A 23252-nucleotide genomic window follows, 5' to 3' on the forward strand; every position below is an offset into this window, starting at 1 on the left:
ATAGTGCCAGTTCAACGACTTTATTCCATCACTTTTAGAGTAGTATTTTTGTCGAGATTGGTCCATTCCGGCCAGGTTTTTCAATATACCTCATTAATTTATTTCCAATCTTTTGATATATTCTAATGGCCCTGTTTCCACAGATGTGCAGAAACTCTACCGAATGAAAATACTTAAAGTATTTTAGGAGATAGTGCCAGTTCAACGAGTCTATTCCATCACTTTTAGAGTAGTATTTTTGTCGAGATTGGTCCATTCCGGCCAGGTTTTTCAATATATCTCATTGATTTATTTCCCATATTTGTATATATGCTAATAGCCCTGGTTTCACAGATGTGCAGAAAATTTACCGAATGAAAATACTGAATATATTATAGGAGATATTGTCAGTTCAACGAGTCTATTCCATCGGTTTTAGAGTAGTATTTTTGTCGAGATTTGTCCATTCCGGCCAGGTTTTTCAATATACCTCATTGATTTATTTCCAATCTTTTGATATATTCTAATGACCCTGGTTTCACAAATGTGCGGAAACTTTACCGAATGAAAATACTTAAAGGATTTTAGGAGATAGTGCCAGTTCAACGACTCTATTCCATCACTTTTAGAGTAGTATTTTTGTCGAGATTGGTCCATTCCGGCCAGGTTTTTCAATATACCTCATTAATTTATTTCCAATCTTTTGATATATTCTAATGGCCCTGTTTCCACAGATGTGCAGAAACTTTACCGAATGAAAATACTTAAAGTATTTTAGGAGATAGTGCCAGTTCAACGAGTCTATTCCATCACTATTAGAGTAGTATTTTTGTCGAGATTGGTCCATTCCGGCCAGGTTTTTCAAGATATCTCATTGATTTATTTCCCATATTTGTATATATTCTAATAGCCCTGGTTTCACAGATGTGCAGAAAATTTACCGAATGAAAATACTGAAAATATTATAGGAGATATTGCCAGTTCAACGAGTCTATTCCATCGGTTTTAGAGTAGTATTTTTGTCGAGATTGGTCCATTCCGGCCAGGTTTTTCAATATACCTCATTGATTTATTTCCAATCTTTTGATATATTCTAATGACCCTGGTTTCACAAATGTGCGGAAACTTTACCGAATGAAAATACTTAAAGGATTTTAGGAGATAGTGCCAGTTCAACGACTCTATTCCATCACTTTTAGAGTAGTATTTTTGTCGAGATTGGTCCATTCCGGCCAGGTTTTTCAATATACCTCATTAATTTATTTCCAATCATTTGATATATTCTAATGGCCCTGTTTCCACAGATGTGCAGAAACTCTACCGAATGAAAATACTTAAAGTATTTTAGGAGATAGTGCCAGTTCAACGAGTCTATTCCATCACTTTTAGAGTAGTATTTTTGTCGAGATTGGTCCATTCCGGCCAGGTTTTTCAATATATCTCATTGATTTATTTCCTATATTTGTATATATGCTAATAGCCCTGGTTTCACAGATGTGCAGAAAATTTACCGAATGAAAATACTGAAAATATTATAGGAGATATTGCCAGTTCAACGAGTCTATTCCATCGGTTTTAGAGTAGTATTTTTGTCGAGATTTGTCCATTCCGGCCAGGTTTTTCAATATACCTCATTGATTTATTTCCAATCTTTTGATATATTCTAATGACCCTGGTTTCACAAATGTGCGGAAACTTTACCGAATGAAAATACTTAAAGGATTTTAGTAGATAGTGCCAGTTCAACGAGTCTATTCCATCACTTTTAGAGTAGTATTTTTGTCGAGATTGGTCCATTCCGGCCAGGTTTTTCAATATATCTCATTGATTTATTTCCCATATTTGTATATATTCTAATAGCCCTGGTTTCACAGATGTGCAGAAAATTTACCGAATGAAAATACTGAAAATATTATAGGAGATATTGCCAGTTCAACGAGTCTATTCCATCGGTTTTAGAGTAGTATTTTTGTCGAGATTTGTCCATTCTGGCCAGGTTTTTCAATATACCTCATTGATTTATTTCCAATCTTTTGATATATTCTAATGACCCTGGTTTCACAAATGTGCGGAAACTTTACCGAATGAAAATACTTAAAGGATTTTAGGAGATAGTGCCAGTTCAACGACTCTATTCCATCACTTTTAGAGTAGTATTTTTGTCGAGATTGGTCCATTCCGGCCAGGTTTTTCAATATACCTCATTAATTTATTTCCAATCTTTTGATATATTCTAATGGCCCTGTTTCCACAGATGTGCGGAAACTCTACCGAATGAAAATACTTAAGGTATTTTAGGAGATAGTGCCAGTTCAACGAGTCTATTCCATCACCTTTAGAGTAGTATTTTTGTCGAGATTGGTCCATTCCGGCCAGGTTTTTCAATATACCTCATTGATTTATTTCCAATCTTTTGATATATTCTAATGACCCTTGTTTCACAAATGTGCGGAAACTTTACCGAATGAAAATACTTAAAGTATTTTAGGAGATAGTGCAAGTTCAACGAGGCTATTCCATCACTTTTAGAGTAGTATTTTTGTCGAGATTGGTCCATTCCGGCCAGGTTTTTCAATATACCTCATTGATTTATTTCCAATCTTTTGATATATTCTAATGACCCTGGTTTCACAAATGTGCGGAAACTTTACCGAATGAAAATACTTAAAGGATTTTAGGAGATAGTGCCAGTTCAACGACTTTATTCCATCACTTTTAGAGTAGTATTTTTGTCGAGATTGGTCCATTCCGGCCAGGTTTTTCAATATACCTCATTAATTTATTTCCAATCTTTTGATATATTCTAATGGCCCTGTTTCCACAGATGTGCAGAAACTCTACCGAATGAAAATACTTAAAGTATTTTAGGAGATAGTGCCAGTTCAACGAGTCTATTCCATCACTTTTAGAGTAGTATTTTTGTCGAGATTGGTCCATTCCGGCCAGGTTTTTCAATATATCTCATTGATTTATTTCCCATATTTGTATATATGCTAATAGCCCTGGTTTCACAGATGTGCAGAAAATTTACCGAATGAAAATACTGAATATATTATAGGAGATATTGTCAGTTCAACGAGTCTATTCCATCGGTTTTAGAGTAGTATTTTTGTCGAGATTTGTCCATTCCGGCCAGGTTTTTCAATATACCTCATTGATTTATTTCCAATCTTTTGATATATTCTAATGACCCTGGTTTCACAAATGTGCGGAAACTTTACCGAATGAAAATACTTAAAGGATTTTAGGAGATAGTGCCAGTTCAACGACTCTATTCCATCACTTTTAGAGTAGTATTTTTGTCGAGATTGGTCCATTCCGGCCAGGTTTTTCAATATACCTCATTAATTTATTTCCAATCTTTTGATATATTCTAATGGCCCTGTTTCCACAGATGTGCAGAAACTTTACCGAATGAAAATACTTAAAGTATTTTAGGAGATAGTGCCAGTTCAACGAGTCTATTCCATCACTATTAGAGTAGTATTTTTGTCGAGATTGGTCCATTCCGGCCAGGTTTTTCAAGATATCTCATTGATTTATTTCCCATATTTGTATATATTCTAATAGCCCTGGTTTCACAGATGTGCAGAAAATTTACCGAATGAAAATACTGAAAATATTATAGGAGATATTGCCAGTTCAACGAGTCTATTCCATCGGTTTTAGAGTAGTATTTTTGTCGAGATTGGTCCATTCCGGCCAGGTTTTTCAATATACCTCATTGATTTATTTCCAATCTTTTGATATATTCTAATGACCCTGGTTTCACAAATGTGCGGAAACTTTACCGAATGAAAATACTTAAAGGATTTTAGGAGATAGTGCCAGTTCAACGACTCTATTCCATCACTTTTAGAGTAGTATTTTTGTCGAGATTGGTCCATTCCGGCCAGGTTTTTCAATATACCTCATTAATTTATTTCCAATCATTTGATATATTCTAATGGCCCTGTTTCCACAGATGTGCAGAAACTCTACCGAATGAAAATACTTAAAGTATTTTAGGAGATAGTGCCAGTTCAACGAGTCTATTCCATCACTTTTAGAGTAGTATTTTTGTCGAGATTGGTCCATTCCGGCCAGGTTTTTCAATATATCTCATTGATTTATTTCCTATATTTGTATATATGCTAATAGCCCTGGTTTCACAGATGTGCAGAAAATTTACCGAATGAAAATACTGAAAATATTATAGGAGATATTGCCAGTTCAACGAGTCTATTCCATCGGTTTTAGAGTAGTATTTTTGTCGAGATTTGTCCATTCCGGCCAGGTTTTTCAATATACCTCATTGATTTATTTCCAATCTTTTGATATATTCTAATGACCCTGGTTTCACAAATGTGCGGAAACTTTACCGAATGAAAATACTTAAAGGATTTTAGTAGATAGTGCCAGTTCAACGAGTCTATTCCATCACTTTTAGAGTAGTATTTTTGTCGAGATTGGTCCATTCCGGCCAGGTTTTTCAATATATCTCATTGATTTATTTCCCATATTTGTATATATTCTAATAGCCCTGGTTTCACAGATGTGCAGAAAATTTACCGAATGAAAATACTGAAAATATTATAGGAGATATTGCCAGTTCAACGAGTCTATTCCATCGGTTTTAGAGTAGTATTTTTGTCGAGATTTGTCCATTCTGGCCAGGTTTTTCAATATACCTCATTGATTTATTTCCAATCTTTTGATATATTCTAATGACCCTGGTTTCACAAATGTGCGGAAACTTTACCGAATGAAAATACTTAAAGGATTTTAGGAGATAGTGCCAGTTCAACGACTCTATTCCATCACTTTTAGAGTAGTATTTTTGTCGAGATTGGTCCATTCCGGCCAGGTTTTTCAATATACCTCATTAATTTATTTCCAATCTTTTGATATATTCTAATGGCCCTGTTTCCACAGATGTGCGGAAACTCTACCGAATGAAAATACTTAAGGTATTTTAGGAGATAGTGCCAGTTCAACGAGTCTATTCCATCACCTTTAGAGTAGTATTTTTGTCGAGATTGGTCCATTCCGGCCAGGTTTTTCAAGATATCTCATTGATTTATTTCCCATATTTGTATATATTCTAATAGCCCTTGTTTCACAGATGTGCAGAAAATTTACCGAATGAAAATACTGAAAATATTGTAGGAGATATTGCCAGTTCAACGAGTCTATTCCATCGGTTTTAGAGTAGTATTTTTGTCGAGATTTGTCCATTCCGGCCAGGTTTTTCAATATACCTCATTGATTTATTTCCAATATTTTGATATATTCTAATGACCCTGGTTTCACAAATGTGCGGAAACTTTATCGAATGAAAATACTTAAAGGATTTTAGGAGATAGTGCCAGTTCAACGACTCTATTCCATCACTTTTAGAGTAGTATTTTTGTCGAGATTGGTCCATTCCGGCCAGGTTTTTCAATATACCTCATTAATTTATTTCCAATCTTTTGATATATTCTAATGGCCCTGTTTCCACAGATGTGCGGAAACTCTACCGAATGAAAATACTTAAGGTATTTTAGGAGATAGTGCCAGTTCAACGAGTCTATTCCATCACCTTTAGAGTAGTATTTTTGTCGAGATTGGTCCATTCCGGCCAGGTTTTTCAAGATATCTCATTGATTTATTTCCCATATTTGTATATATTCTAATAGCCCTGGTTTCACAGATGTGCAGAAAATTTACCGAATGAAAATATTGAAAATATTATAGGAGATATTGCCAGTTCAACGAGTCTATTCCATCGGTTTTAGAGTAGTATTTTTGTCGAGATTTGTCCATTCCGGCCAGGTTTTTCAATATACCTCATTGATTTATTTCCAATCTTTTGATATATTCTAATGACCCTGGTTTCACAAATGTGCGGAAACTTTACCGAATGAAAATACTTAAAGGATTTTAGGAGATAGTGCCAGTTCAACGACTCTATTCCATCACTTTTAGAGTAGTATTTTTGTCGAGATTGGTCCATTCCGGCCAGGTTTTTCAATATACCTCATTAATTTATTTCCAATCTTTTGATATATTCTAATGGCCCTGTTTCCACAGATGTGCGGAAACTCTACCGAATGAAAATACTTAAGGTATTTTAGGAGATAGTGCCAGTTCAACGAGTCCATTCCATCACCTTTAGAGTAGTATTTTTGTCGAGATTGGTCCATTCCGGCCAGGTTTTTCAAGATATCTCATTGATTTATTTCCCATATTTGTATATATTCTAATAGTCCTGGTTTCACAGATGTGCAGAAAATTTACCGAATGAAAATACTGAAAATATTGTAGGAGATATTGCCAGTTCAACGAGTCTATTCCATCGGTTTTAGAGTAGTATTTTTGTCGAGATTTGTCCATTCCGGCCAGGTTTTTCAATATACCTCATTGATTTATTTCCAATATTTTGATATATTCTAATGACCCTGGTTTCACAAATGTGCGGAAACTTTATCGAATGAAAATACTTAAAGGATTTTAGGAGATAGTGCCAGTTCAACGACTCTATTCCATCACTTTTAGAGTAGTATTTTTGTCGAGATTGGTCCATTCCGGCTAGGTTTTTCAATATACCTCATTAATTTATTTCCAATTTTTTCATATATTCAAATGTCCCTGGTTTCACAAATGTGCGAAAACTATACCGAAATAAAATACTCAAAGTATCTTAGTAGATAGTGCCAGTTCAACGAGTCTATTTCATCGCTTTTAAAGTAGTATTTTTGTCGAGATTGGTCCATTCCGTCCAGGTTTTACAATATACCTCATTAATTTATTTGCAATCTTTTGATATATTCTAATGACCCTGGTTTCACAAATGTGCGGAAACTTTACCGAATGAAAATACTTAAAGGATTTTAGGAGATAGTGCCAGTTCAACGACTCTATTCCATCACTTTTAGAGTAGTATTTTTGTCGAGATTGGTCCATTCCGGCCAGGTTTTTCAATATACCTCATTAATTTATTTCCAATCTTTTGATATATTCTAATGGCCCTGTTTCCACAGATGTGCAGAAACTTTACCGAATGAAAATACTTAAAGTATTTTAGGAGATAGTGCCAGTTCAACGAGTCTATTCCATCACTTTTAGAGTAGTATTTTTGTCGAGATTGGTCCATTCCGGCCAGGTTTTTCAATATATCTCATTGATTTATTTCCCATATTTGTATATATTCTAATAGACCTGGTTTCACAGATGTGCAGAAAATTTACCGAATGAAAATACTGAAAATATTATAGGAGATATTGCCAGTTCAACGAGTCTATTCCATCGGTTTTAGAGTAGTATTTTTGTCGAGATTTGTCCATTCCGGCCAGGTTTTTCAATATACCTCATTGATTTATTTCCAATCTTTTGATATATTCTAATGACCCTGGTTTCACAAATGTGCGGAAACTTTACCGAATGAAAATACTTAAAGGATTTTAGGAGATAGTGCCAGTTCAACGACTCTATTCCATCACTTTTAGAGTAGTATTTTTGTCGAGATTGGTCCATTCCGGCCAGGTTTTTCAATATACCTCATTAATTTATTTCCAATCATTTGATATATTCTAATGGCCCTGTTTCCACAGATGTGCAGAAACTCTACCGAATGAAAATACTTAAAGTATTTTAGGAGATAGTGCCAGTTCAACGAGTCTATTCCATCACTTTTAGAGTAGTATTTTTGTCGAGATTGGTCCATTCCGGCCAGGTTTTTCAATATATCTCATTGATTTATTTCCTATATTTGTATATATGCTAATAGCCCTGGTTTCACAGATGTGCAGAAAATTTACCGAATGAAAATACTGAAAATATTATAGGAGATATTGCCAGTTCAACGAGTCTATTCCATCGGTTTTAGAGTAGTATTTTTGTCGAGATTTGTCCATTCCGGCCAGGTTTTTCAATATACCTCATTGATTTATTTCCAATCTTTTGATATATTCTAATGACCCTGGTTTCACAAATGTGCGGAAACTTTACCGAATGAAAATACTTAAAGGATTTTAGTAGATAGTGCCAGTTCAACGAGTCTATTCCATCACTTTTAGAGTAGTATTTTTGTCGAGATTGGTCCATTCCGGCCAGGTTTTTCAAGATATCTCATTGATTTATTTCCCATATTTGTATATATTCTAATAGCCCTGGTTTCACAGATGTGCAGAAAATTTACCGAATGAAAATACTGAAAATATTATAGGAGATATTGCCAGTTCAACGAGTCTATTCCATCGGTTTTAGAGTAGTATTTTTGTCGAGATTTGTCCATTCCGGCCAGGTTTTTCAATATACCTCATTGATTTATTTCCAATCTTTTGATATATTCTAATGACCCTGGTTTCACAAATGTGCGGAAACTTTACCGAATGAAAATACTTAAAGGATTTTAGGAGATAGTGCCAGTTCAACGACTCTATTCCATCACTTTTAGAGTAGTATTTTTGTCGAGATTGGTCCATTCCGGCCAGGTTTTTCAATATACCTCATTAATTTATTTCCAATCTTTTGATATATTCTAATGGCCCTGTTTCCACAGATGTGCGGAAACTCTACCGAATGAAAATACTTAAGGTATTTTAGGAGATAGTGCCAGTTCAACGAGTCTATTCCATCACCTTTAGAGTAGTATTTTTGTCGAGATTGGTCCATTCCGGCCAGGTTTTTCAAGATATCTCATTGATTTATTTCCCATATTTGTATATATTCTAATAGCCCTTGTTTCACAGATGTGCAGAAAATTTACCGAATGAAAATACTGAAAATATTGTAGGAGATATTGCCAGTTCAACGAGTCTATTCCATCGGTTTTAGAGTAGTATTTTTGTCGAGATTTGTCCATTCCGGCCAGGTTTTTCAATATACCTCATTGATTTATTTCCAATATTTTGATATATTCTAATGACCCTGGTTTCACAAATGTGCGGAAACTTTATCGAATGAAAATACTTAAAGGATTTTAGGAGATAGTGCCAGTTCAACGACTCTATTCCATCACTTTTAGAGTAGTATTTTTGTCGAGATTGGTCCATTCCGGCCAGGTTTTTCAATATACCTCATTAATTTATTTCCAATCTTTTGATATATTCTAATGGCCCTGTTTCCACAGATGTGCGGAAACTCTACCGAATGAAAATACTTAAGGTATTTTAGGAGATAGTGCCAGTTCAACGAGTCTATTCCATCACCTTTAGAGTAGTATTTTTGTCGAGATTGGTCCATTCCGGCCAGGTTTTTCAAGATATCTCATTGATTTATTTCCCATATTTGTATATATTCTAATAGCCCTGGTTTCACAGATGTGCAGAAAATTTACCGAATGAAAATACTGAAAATATTATAGGAGATATTGCCAGTTCAACGAGTCTATTCCATCGGTTTTAGAGTAGTATTTTTGTCGAGATTTGTCCATTCCGGCCAGGTTTTTCAATATACCTCATTGATTTATTTCCAATCTTTTGATATATTCTAATGACCCTGGTTTCACAAATGTGCGGAAACTTTACCGAATGAAAATACTTAAAGGATTTTAGGAGATAGTGTCAGTTCAACGACTCTATTCCATCACTTTTAGAGTAGTATTTTTGTCGAGATTGGTCCATTCCGGCCAGGTTTTTCAATATACCTCATTAATTTATTTCCAATCTTTTGATATATTCTAATGGCCCTGTTTCCACAGATGTGCGGAAACTCTACCGAATGAAAATACTTAAGGTATTTTAGGAGATAGTGCCAGTTCAACGAGTCTATTCCATCACCTTTAGAGTAGTATTTTTGTCGAGATTGGTCCATTCCGGCCAGGTTTTTCAAGATATCTCATTGATTTATTTCCCATATTTGTATATATTCTAATAGCCCTGGTTTCACAGATGTGCAGAAAATTTACCGAATGAAAATACTGAAAATATTGTAGGAGATATTGCCAGTTCAACGAGTCTATTCCATCGGTTTTAGAGTAGTATTTTTGTCGAGATTTGTCCATTCCGGCCAGGTTTTTCAATATACCTCATTGATTTATTTCCAATATTTTGATATATTCTAATGACCCTGGTTTCACAAATGTGCGGAAACTTTATCGAATGAAAATACTTAAAGGATTTTAGGAGATAGTGCCAGTTCAACGACTCTATTCCATCACTTTTAGAGTAGTATTTTTGTCGAGATTGGTCCATTCCGGCCAGGTTTTTCAATATACCTCATTAATTTATTTCCAATTTTTTCATATATTCAAATGTCCCTGGTTTCACAAATGTGCGAAAACTATACCGAAATAAAATACTCAAAGTATCTTAGTAGATAGTGCCAGTTCAACGAGTCTATTTCATCGCTTTTAAAGTAGTATTTTTGTCGAGATTGGTCCATTCCGTCCAGGTTTTACAATATACCTCATTAATTTATTTGCAATCTTTTGATATATTCTAATGACCCTGGTTTCACAAATGTGCGGAAACTTTACCGAATGAAAATACTTAAAGGATTTTAGGAGATAGTGCCAGTTCAACGACTCTATTCCATCACTTTTAGAGTAGTATTTTTGTCGAGATTGGTCCATTCCGGCCAGGTTTTTCAATATACCTCATTAATTTATTTCCAATCTTTTGATATATTCTAATGGCCCTGTTTCCACAGATGTGCAGAAACTTTACCGAATGAAAATACTTAAAGTATTTTAGGAGATAGTGCCAGTTCAACGAGTCTATTCCATCACTTTTAGAGTAGTATTTTTGTCGAGATTGGTCCATTCCGGCCAGGTTTTTCAATATATCTCATTGATTTATTTCCCATATTTGTATATATTCTAATAGACCTGGTTTCACAGATGTGCAGAAAATTTACCGAATGAAAATACTGAAAATATTATAGGAGATATTGCCAGTTCAACGAGTCTATTCCATCGGTTTTAGAGTAGTATTTTTGTCGAGATTTGTCCATTCCGGCCAGGTTTTTCAATATACCTCATTGATTTATTTCCAATCTTTTGATATATTCTAATGACCCTGGTTTCACAAATGTGCGGAAACTTTACCGAATGAAAATACTTAAAGGATTTTAGGAGATAGTGCCAGTTCAACGACTCTATTCCATCACTTTTAGAGTAGTATTTTTGTCGAGATTGGTCCATTCCGGCCAGGTTTTTCAATATACCTCATTAATTTATTTCCAATCATTTGATATATTCTAATGGCCCTGTTTCCACAGATGTGCAGAAACTCTACCGAATGAAAAGACTTAAAGTATTTTAGGAGATAGTACCAGTTCAACGAGTCTATTCCATCACTTTTAGAGTAGTATTTTTGTCGAGATTGGTCCATTCCGGCCAGGTTTTTCAATATATCTCATTGATTTATTTCCTATATTTGTATATATGCTAATAGCCCTGGTTTCACAGATGTGCAGAAAATTTACCGAATGAAAATACTGAAAATATTATAGGAGATATTGCCAGTTCAACGAGTCTATTCCATCGGTTTTAGAGTAGTATTTTTGTCGAGATTTGTCCATTCCGGCCAGGTTTTTCAATATACCTCATTGATTTATTTCCAATCTTTTGATATATTCTAATGACCCTGGTTTCACAAATGTGCGGAAACTTTACCGAATGAAAATACTTAAATGATTTTAGTAGATAGTGCCAGTTCAACGAGTCTATTCCATCACTTTTAGAGTAGTATTTTTGTCGAGATTGGTCCATTCCGGCCAGGTTTTTCAATATATCTCATTGATTTATTTCCCATATTTGTATATATTCTAATAGCCCTGGTTTCACAGATGTGCAGAAAATTTACCGAATGAAAATACTGAAAATATTATAGGAGATATTGCCAGTTCAACGAGTCTATTCCATCGGTTTTAGAGTAGTATTTTTGTCGAGATTTGTCCATTCCGGCCAGGTTTTTCAATATACCTCATTGATTTATTTCCAATCTTTTGATATATTCTAATGACCCTGGTTTCACAAATGTGCGGAAACTTTACCGAATGAAAATACTTAAAGGATTTTAGGAGATAGTGCCAGTTCAACGACTCTATTCCATCACTTTTAGAGTAGTATTTTTGTCGAGATTGGTCCATTCCGGCCAGGTTTTTCAATATACCTCATTAATTTATTTCCAATCTTTTGATATATTCTAATGGCCCTGTTTCCACAGATGTGCGGAAACTCTACCGAATGAAAATACTTAAGGTATTTTAGGAGATAGTGCCAGTTCAACGAGTCTATTCCATCACCTTTAGAGTAGTATTTTTGTCGAGATTGGTCCATTCCGGCCAGGTTTTTCAAGATATCTCATTGATTTATTTCCCATATTTGTATATATTCTAATAGCCCTGGTTTCACAGATGTGCAGAAAATTTACCGAATGAAAATACTGAAAATATTGTAGGAGATATTGCCAGTTCAACGAGTCTATTCCATCGGTTTTAGAGTAGTATTTTTGTCGAGATTTGTCCATTCCGGCCAGGTTTTTCAATATACCTCATTGATTTATTTCCAATATTTTGATATATTCTAATGACCCTGGTTTCACAAATGTGCGGAAACTTTACCGAATGAAAATACTTAAAAGATTTTAGGAGATAGTGCCAGTTCAACGACTCTATTCCATCACTTTTAGAGTAGTATTTTTGTCGAGATTGGTCCATTCCGGCCAGGTTTTTCAATATACCTCATTAATTTATTTCCAATTTTTTCATATATTCAAATGTCCCTGGTTTCACAAATGTGCGAAAACTATACCGAAATAAAATACTCAAAGTATCTTAGTAGATAGTGCCAGTTCAACGAGTCTATTTCATCGCTTTTAAAGTAGTATTTTTGTCGAGATTGGTCCATTCCGTCCAGGTTTTACAATATACCTCATTAATTTATTTGCAATCTTTTGATATATTCTAATGGCCCTGGTTTCACAGATGTGCAGAAACTTTACCGAATGAAAATACACTCGTGTGTAGTTATTCTACATTTGCTTTTGCTTTTTTTCTCTCCAGATTTTTCATCAGTGGAGAGGGAAGACTCCAGAGGGAGTCCATACTATGGACAGAGATGGATATCATACCAAGACTTCCTTAACCAGGTAATGGAGGGCCGATTAGGTTCACATAGATTCAGAAAATGTGTGGCCGCTTAGGTTCAAACAGATTAAGAAAATTGAAGGTTGTTTAGATTCACACACATTCCAAAAATTGAAGGTTGCTTAGATTGAAACTAAGTCCGAGAACGTAGTGCCGATTAAGCTATTTTTATCTATTTTACATAACGTGTGTCTGAGGGCGCTAAGTTGAAGTCTTTGTATTTTTGTAAAATTTACTATCGGTTATACCAATCTGTATCACTAGGAAGATAAAACGTGATCGATAATAATCTTTATTATATACCCATCCATGTTTTGATTTTAGATCACCTGAGCTGTTCAAGTGAGCTTTTCTGATCGCCTGTTGTCCGTCGTCTGTCCGTCTGTCTGTAAACTTTTTACATCTTCGACTTCTTCAGAACCACAGGTCCAATTTCAACCAAACTTGGTCAAAAGCATCCTCGGGTGAAGGGTTTTCAAGTTTATTCAAATGAAGGGCTATGTCCCTTTCAAAGGGGAGATAATCACAAAAATGCAAAAATAGGGTGGGATCATTTAAAAATCTTCTTCTCAAGAATCGCTGAGCCAGAAAAGCTGAAAATTACATGAAATCTTCCTGACATAGTGCAGATTCAAGTTTGTAAAAATCATGGCCCCCGGGGGTATAATGGGGCCACAATAGGGGATCAAAGTTTTACATACAAATGTATAGGGAAAATCATTAAAAATCTTCTTCTGAAAAATCATTGGGCCAGAAAAGTTTACATTCACATGAAAGCTTCCTGACATAGTCCAGATTCAATTTTGAAAAAATCATGATCCCAGGGAGTAGGTTGGGGCCACAATAGGGGTCAAAGTTTTATATGCAAATATATAGGAAAACTCTTTAAATATGAGCCGAGGTGACTCAGGTGAGCGATGTGGCCCATGGGCCTCTGGTTTGATACAGTGGATTTCACGGAATATGATCTGGTTTTCCGGATCACCACACTGTGGTTTTCTGATTCTGTATCAATATCCTGAGACTGATGACGTCACAATGCATGGACGCAACGTTTTTTGTGGAAAATATTCACTGCATCACAAACAAAACTGCGTACACAAAGCATAATTTCACTACATATGTCTGTGTTTTTTATGATTTGGATTATATTTAGTATCTTAATATATATACGGTGTAACCATTGGACCAAGCGAAGCATGAAATGGTCATTGGCGTGTTCCAAGTAATAATCATAATTCTGTTAATTACGGTAAATTATAATTCATTTAAAAATATGTATTCTCCTTGCGCTAAACGCCCAGTATCAACGGGGGATATATGAGGATCCGCCTATTGCGTTAACGCGGGGAATCTAGCATCAGCCGACGTAAACCGTGCATTGTGACGTCACATGTAGCCTCGACCTTTTTCTTCGTCTTTCAATTATAAACAACAACAATACATCCTATTCAAAAGACAGTTAAAAATAAATAAAATTAACCAACAAATTCAAAATGGTAAAACGGTAAGCATAAATATATCGTATATTTTCATTACAGAAACTCATGAACTTGTTCTGCTATTTAGTTGCATTACTGGTTTTTTTTTTAATATGATGATTGGTTAAAAACTGTAACAATGATAATCATATCGTTCATTTTTAGCTCACCTGAGCTGAAAGCTCAAGTGAGCTTTTCTGATCGCTTTTTGTCCATCGTCTGTCTGTCTGTCTGTCCATCTGTCTGTTAAACTTTTCACATTTTCGACTTCTTCTCCAGAACCACTGGGCCAATTTCAACCAAACATGGCCAAAAGCATCCTTGGGTGAAGGGCTTTCAAGTTTGTTCAAATGAAGGGCTATGTTCCTTTCAAAGGGGAGATAATCACAAAAATGCAAAAATAGGGTGGGGTCATTTAAAAATCTTCTTCTCAAGAACCACTGGGCCAGAAGAGCTGAACTTTACCTGAAAGCTTCCTGACATATTACAGGTTCGAGTTTGTTCAAATCATGACCCCCGGTGGTAGGATGGGGCCACAAGGGGGGATCAAAGTTTTACTTACAAATATAGAGGGAAAAACTTTAAAAATCTTCTTCTCAAGAACCAGAAAAGCTGAGATTTACATGACAGCTTCCTGACATAATGCAGATTCAGGTTTATTCAAATTATGGACTCTGGGGGTTGGGTGGGGCCACAATAGGGGATCAAAGTTTTACATACAAATATATAGGAAAAATCTTCTCAAGAACCACTGAGCCAGAAAAGCTGATTTTTACATGAAAACTTTCTGACATAGTTCAGATTCAAGTTTGTTCAAATCATGGCCCCCGGGGGTAGGATGGGACCACAAGGGGGATCAAAGTTTTACATACAAATATATAGTTAAAATCTTTTTCTCAATAACCACTGAGTCAGAAAAGCTGATATTTACAAGAAAACTTTCTGACATAGTGCAGATTCAAGTTTGTTCAAATCATGGTTACCGGAGGGTAGGATGGGGCCACAAGTGGGGGGGGAGTCAAAGTTTTACATACAAATATAGGAAAAAGCTTTAAAAATCTTCTTCTCAAGAACCATTGGGCCAAAGAAGTTGACATTTACATGAAAGCTTTTTGACATAGTGTAGATTCAAGTTTGCAAAGGGTAGTTTGGTCCATAATAGGGACCAAGGTTTTGTATGCAAATATATATGGAAAGTCTTCAGATATGGGCCAAGGTGACTCAGGTGAGCGATGTGGCCCATGGGCCTCTTGTTAACAAACTGAGTGTTTGAATTACAAATTACACGTCAGTCTTGTATTTTTGGCATTCAAAATTAAAACACGAATAACTGTAGAAGCAAGTAATGAACAAAACAAAATGGCGGCGCCCATATGGATCACAAAAAATTTCAGTGAACGTATGTAGAGATTATCTTTATTCATTTGCTGATTTATTTTCAATTTTTCTTTTACATACGTGTTACCTTTAGAGCCTTGCGGACGGGCCTTAGGCGCGTTCGAGCTTCGCTCGGTATAAATGTGGATTTAAAATGCTTAAGGGGGTATATAGTTTTATCATTACTACAGTTACTTGATTCGAAGAGTTGGATCACGTCGAGTTGACAGGCGCGGATCATCAGATCAATGAGACGTATACTATAACTTTTCAATGATGAGATGATCATAAAATATCTACACTGATTTTTATTTTATTTCATTTTTTATTGTATTTTGGGTGTGTGCAATGCTTCGGCTATTTTTATACCGCTAACAAACCTGCAGGTATAAAGTCCTTATCTATATTTGAGATACATGTTCTTTGTATTATACTTTTATGTTATGTGGAAAAGTTGCGTGGGCGTCACACTTCCTTTATCAAGAACTATAACTCACGTGATATGAAGCACGTGATGCAATAAACTCAATCTTTCTGGGACTAATCAGTGTTAACATTTTGTTTCTTTTCAGCCATCAGTAGATCTGACAAAACTTCGGTCGAACTGGAGAGCAGACGCCCGTATCATTCAAAACGCCAGCAACAAGAAACGTAAGAATTACATACACATAAACAATCGCGAGAATCCCGAGAATTACATACACATAAACAATCGCGAGAATCCCGAGAATTACATACACATAAACAATCGCGAGAATCCCGAGAATTACATACACATAAACAATCGCGAGAATCCCTAGAATTACATACACATAACAATCCCGAAAACCCCGAAAATTACATACACATAAACAATCCCGAGAATTACATACACATAAACAATCGCGAGAATCCCGAGAATTACATACACATAAACAATCGCGAGAATTACATACACATAAACAATCCCGAAAATCCTGAGAATTACATACACATAAACAATCCCGAGAATTACATACACATAAACAATTCCGAGAATTACATACACATAAACAATCCCGAGAATTACATACACATAAACAATCGCGAGAATCCCGAGAATTACATACACATAAACAATCCCGAGAATTACACACACATAAACAATCCCGAGAATCCCGAGAATTACATGCACATAAACAATCCCGAGAATTACATACGTAAACAATCCCGAGAATTACATACACATAAACAATCGCGAGAATCCCGAGAATTACATACACATAAACAATCACGAGAATCCCGAGAATTACATACACATGTACAGTGTTACCAGAGAATCACATACAGATGTATAGTGTTACCAGAGAATTACATACACGTGTACAGTGTTACCAGAGAATCACATACAGATGTATAGTGTTACCAGAGAATTACATACACATGTACAGTGTTACCAGAGAATTACATACACATGTACAGTGTCACCAGAGAATCCCGAGAATTACATATACAGTAAAGTAATTTTGATAAAACGGTTTTCCCGTGGGTAGAACAGCAAAATTAATAAATCCTTTCGTTTTACAAAAGTTTTTATAAACACTCTAGTTGTAAATCCTTAAGCTTAAACGGCAAATTCAATTTACAAATGTATTACAAATTTCTTCGGTTGTCGTTATTTTGGAGGAGTGTTGAATCAACCAATCGAATTAGATACAGATATTTTGGTAACCTCGTTCTGACGTTACAGACGTTATCGCGTGTCTTTACCAGATTCTCTGATCGTCGGAGATTTACGGAGAAAGCAGAGCGTCTGGTTGCACGGGACTAGAGAATTACATGCACATCTACAGTGTTACCCGAGAATCCCGAGAATTATATACAGATGTACAGTATTACCCGCGAATCACATATACATGTACAGTGTTACCCAAAAATCATGAGAATTACATACACATGTACAGTGTTACCCGAGAATCCCGAGAATTACATACACATGTACAGTGTTACCCGATAATCCCGAGAATTACATACACATGTACAGTGTTACCCGAGAATCCCGAGAATCACATACACATGTACAGTGTTACCCGAGAATCCCGAGAATTACATACACATGTACAGTGTTACCCGAGAATCCCGAGAATTACATACACATGTACAGTGTTACCCAAAAATCATGAGAATTACATACACATGTACAGTGTTACCCAAAAATCATGAGAATCACATACACATGTACAGTGTTACCCGAGAATCCCGAGAATTACATACACATGTACAGTGTTACCCAAAATCATGAGAATCACATACACATGTACAGTGTTACCCAAAAATCATGAGAATTACATATACTGATTAACAATCGTAAATGTCTTTTCAACCTGTATTTTTCAAATTTGCAGAAAGCACATAACCTTAATGTTCTAAAGTTAAGTATTGTATGCTCAACCCTATCTAATCCGGAAAAACTTACACGGTATATTTTATTATCACCTTGGAATTCATTGCCAGAGAAGTTAACGGGTCCGTTTATGTATAGATGAGTGTGTTGATATGTGTAACATTGTAGTCACTCTACAGGTGTGTAGTATGTGCGTGTGTGTGTAACATTGTAGTCACTCTTCAGGTGTGTAGTATGTGTGTGTGTAACATTGCGGTCACTCTACAGGTGTGTAGTATGTGTGTGTAACATTGTAGTCACTCTTCAGGTGTGTAGTATGTGTGTGTGTGTGTAACATTGTAGTCACTCTACAGGTGTGTAGTATGTGTGTGTGTAACATTGTAGTCACTCTACAGAGGTGTAGTATGTGTGTGTGTAACATTGTAGTCACTCTACAGGTGTGTAGTATGTGTGTGTGTGTGTAACATTGTAGTCACTCTACAGGTGTGTAGTATGTGTGTGTAACATTGTAGTCACTCTTCAGGTGTGTAGTATGTGTGTGTGTGTGTAACATTGTAGTCACTCTACAGGTGTGTAGTATGTGTGTGTGTAACATTGTAGTCACTCTACAGGTGTGTAGTATGTGTGTGTGTGTGTAACATTGTAGTCACTCTACAGGTGTGTAATATGTGTGTGTGTGTAACATTGTAGTCACTCTACAGGTGTGTAGTATGTGTGTGTGTAACATTGTAGTCACTCTACAGGTGTGTAATATGTGTGTGTGTGTGTGTGTGACATTGTAGTCACTCTACAGGTGTGTAGTATGTGTGTGTGTGTGTAACATTGCAGTCACTCTACAGGTGTGTAGTATGTGTGTGTAACATTGTAGTCACTCTACAGGTGTGTAGTATGTGTGTGTGTGTGTGTGTGTAACATTGTAGTCACTCTACAGGTGTGTAATATGTGTGTATGTGTAACATTGTAGTCACTCTACAGGTGTGTAGTATGTGTGTGTGTAACATTGTAGTCACTCTACAGGTGTGTAGTATGTGTATGTGTGTGACATTGTAGTCACTCTACAGGTGTGTAGTATGTGTGTGTGTGTGTAACATTGCAGTCACTCTACAGGTGTGTAGTATGTGTGTGTAACATTGTAGTCACTCTACAGGTGTGTAGTATGTGTGTGTGTGTGTGTGTAACATTGTAGTCACTCTACAGGTGTGTAATATGTGTGTATGTGTAACATTGTAGTCACTCTACAGGTGTGTAGTATGTGTGTGTGTAACATTGTAGTCACTCTACAGGTGTGTAGTATGTGTATGTGTGTGACATTGTAGTCACTCTACAGGTGTGTAGTATGTGTGTGTGTGTGTAACATTGTAGTCACTCTACAGGTGTGTAGTATGTGTGTGTGTGACATTGTAGTCACTCTACAGGTGTGTAGTATGTGTGTGTGTATGTAACAATGTAGTCACTTTACGGGTGTGTAGTATGTGTGTTGAATTGATATTTCACACACAGTTTTGTTATATAAATAGTAGAATCCCTTTTCATTTTGGGTTAAAAAGGTTGAAGGCCAAGTTCACTATAGGACTTGGTAGAGAAAGCTTGTAGACACTCTAGAAGCCCCATTGTTCGCTCGATTGAATTGATACTTCATATTTAGCTTTAGTGTCCAACGCGGCAGAATCCTAGTGATTTTGGGTTCAACATTTGAAAAGGTCAGGTCACCACAGGACTTTATCAGAAAGGTCAGGTCACCACAGGACTTTATCGGAAAGGTTAGGTCACCACAGGACTTTATCGAAAAGTTTGTGGACGCTCTAGAAGCCACATTTCTTTGCTTGATTGATTTTATACTGCACTTGTAGATTTCTTGTCATGAGTGAAAAAACGCTATTGATTTTGGGGGCCAAAGATCAAAGCTCAAGGTCACTACGAGACTTTAAATCAATGATTTGTAGGCACTCATTGTGAGGGGATATGTTACGGAGCTCTTGTTACAGATAAAATGTGAAGTGTGTATTGTCCATTATATCTGATGACGCTGTGTTACCAGGGTATTATTATATCTGATGACGCTGTTTTACAGGGTATTATTATATCTGATGACGTTGTGTTGCCAGGGTATTATATCTGATGACGCTGTGTTACCAGGGTAATATTATATCTGATGACGTTGTGTTACCAGGGTATTATTATATCTGATGACGTTGTGTTGCCAGGGTATTATATCTGATGACGCTGTGTTTCCAGGGTATTATTATATCTGATGACGTTGTGTTGCCAGGGTAATATTATATCTGATGACGCTGTGTTACCAGGGTATTATTATATCTGATGACGTTGTGTTGCCAGGGTATTATATCTGATGACGTTGTGTTTCCAGGGTATTATTATATCTGATGACGTTGTTTTACAGGCTATTATTATATCTGATGACGTTTTTCAGGCTATTTAACGATTGGCATACCGACAGTGAAGCGAGAGAAGGATGAGTATATTTTGAGTACCGTCCAGTCCATCGTGAACTGCACGCGGAAGGAGGAACTACAGGAGATCTACATCGTTGTCTTCCTTGCCGATTTTGACGAGGACTGGAAGGCCAACATCAGTAAACATCTGCGACAGCAGTTTGGCGATATCATTTCCATGGGAACGCTGCACGTGATCCAAGCATGGGATTCATTTTATCCGCCATTGGATAATTTAAAACATACATTTGTCGACCCAGAGACGAAAAAGAAATGGCGGGCTAAACAAAATGTCGACTACGCGTTTTTGTTTATGTATAGTCAGGTTCTTGCCACGTACTATATACAAATGGAGGATGATATATATACCGTACCGGGTTATTTTAAAGTTATAAAAGACTACGTCAAGAAGTTCAAGGAGCGCTGGGTGTGTTTAGAATTCTCCGAATTAGGATTCATTGGAAAATTATACCACTCCGAGGACATCGACAAACTGGCCAAAATGGTCTTGTTGTTTTACGCACAGCAACCGTGTGACGTCACGTATTTGAATTTCAATGTTCAGATGTTGCAGTTTAAGCGACACATTCGTCGGCCGACGATATTTGAACATGTCGGCTATCATTCGTCACTTCCGGGGAAAATACAACCCCTTAAGGATCGTTTCTTTGAGGAACATCAAAAATCGATAAAGGGTGACAACCCACCCGCGAAATTGTACACCAGTTTGCCATTTGAGGGATATTTCAACCCTGACAAAGCCTACCGTAGAGAGGAAGGGATTTTCTGGAGTTCTAAAAATGGCCGAGCAAACGATTGGTTCTCCGTGGTATTCGATGAACCTCAGTTGTTAAGCAAAATAGTTATCCATACCGGAATAAAATCTCACCCTGGTGATAAAATACATTTTGCAAAACTGGAGGCAAGTCTTGCGTCGACGCCCAGGGGCCCCGGCAAACCCGAGTGTAGCCGGAATAAACTGCTAGGGTATTTTGAAGATGGCAACATAGAACTGAATGAAGTTCGGTCTATCACAGGAGAAGAAAAAATTCACTGTTTGAATATCATCATCACCAACAAACAGGAAACTTGGGTGATAGTTAGGGAGATAGCGGTGTTTACTGTACACCACGAAATCAAGCAGACAACAAAAAATCTGGGTGATAGTTAGGGAGATAGCGGTGTTTACTGCACAACACGAAATCAAAAAGACGTCTTAAGCATTGCAGAATGTGTTATCCTGAGCACAAAACAAAAGGATGAGTCAATGTGAAATTCTCTGTAACGAATGTCACATGTGAACGTGCCGTTCTAAAATCAAATTGAATGTTTGTATGTGTGTAGGTCATGAGAGTTATTTATCGTGTGTAGGTCACGAGAGTTAGTTATCGTGTGTAGGTCACGAGAGTTAGTTATCGTGTGTAGGTCACGAGAGTTAGTTATCGTGTGTAGGTCACGAGAGTTAGTTATCGTGTGTAGGTCACGAGAGTTAGTTATCGTGTGTAGGTCACGAGAGTTAGTTATCGTGTGTAGGTCACGAGAGTTAGTTATCGTGTGTAGGTCACGAGAGTTAGTTATCGTGTGTAGGTCACGAGAGTTAGTTATCGTGTGTAGGTCACGAGAGTTAGTTATCGTGTGTAGGTCACGAGAGTTAGTTATCGTGTGTAGGTCACGAGAGTTAGTTATCGTGTGTAGGTCACGAGAGTTAGTTATCGTGTGTAGGTCACGAGAGTTAGTTATCGTGTGTAGGTTACGAGAGTTAGTTATCGTGTGTAGGTCACGAGAGTTAGTTATCGTGTGTAGGTCACGAGAGTTAGTTATCGTGTGTAGGTCACGAGAGTTAGTTATCATGTGTAGGTCACGAGAGTTAGTTATCATGTGTAGGTCACGAGAGTTAGTTATCGTGTGTAGGTCACGAGAGTTAGTTATCATGTGTAGGTTACGAGAGTTAGTTATCGTGTGTAGGTCACGAGAGTTAGTTATCGTGTGTAGATTACCAGAGTTAGTTACCTTGTATGTTGATAGTTTTGTAAAAGCAATATTTCTAGCTTCACGAATTTTATGAGAAATTTGTCTACGAGTGAAGAGTGTGATGTTCAGGTGTGAGATATTTGTTAATTCTTTACTGTAGTTTATATTGATGAATATTTTTTTTACGTCTGTACTGTCGTTCATATTTGTGAGAGTTTTTATTGTTGAGTGTTTTTATTGGTGAGAGGAGTGTTTTTATTGGTGAGTGTATTTTTAAGATGTACAATATGCGCCATTTATAAACTTTATTTTCTACAATGATTTTTTAAAGAAACTGTTTGAACTCATTTGTTCTTGTAGAAATGGATAGCATTAATTTTTCCTTACTTTTTATCTTTCATTTTAGTGTATTATTATCATTTTGAAAAAGTACAAAAATTGTCCGTGTCGTCCAAATGTTTTGTGAACCGAAGGTTATATGAACAAGGTCAAGTTTTTTCAATTATTTTTGAAATGCCTGCATTTTTAGATGCTAATAGAAAAATATTATATTTCCTACAAACAATGGTTGCT

At 36.3% G+C, this 23252-nt stretch overlaps 1 protein-coding gene across 1 annotated transcript in view; it reads left to right on the forward strand.

The window, feature by feature from the left end:
• Positions 1 to 21921, forward strand: part of LOC125666982 (alpha-1,3-mannosyl-glycoprotein 4-beta-N-acetylglucosaminyltransferase C-like) — a 51637-nt gene extending 29716 nt beyond the window's left edge. The window contains exons 2-4 of the mRNA XM_056152441.1: positions 12952 to 13037; positions 16466 to 16544; positions 20687 to 21921. Coding sequence (XP_056008416.1) covers positions 12952 to 13037; positions 16466 to 16544; positions 20687 to 21879 — 1358 coding nt within the window. The 3' untranslated portion in view covers positions 21880 to 21921. The remainder of the gene's footprint in view (positions 1 to 12951; positions 13038 to 16465; positions 16545 to 20686) is intronic.
• Positions 21922 to 23252: the final 1331 nt, after the last annotated feature.

The sequence above is a fragment of the Ostrea edulis genome, chromosome 10, assembly GCF_947568905.1.
Source record: "Ostrea edulis chromosome 10, xbOstEdul1.1, whole genome shotgun sequence".
Lineage (NCBI taxonomy): Eukaryota > Metazoa > Mollusca > Bivalvia > Ostreida > Ostreidae > Ostrea > Ostrea edulis.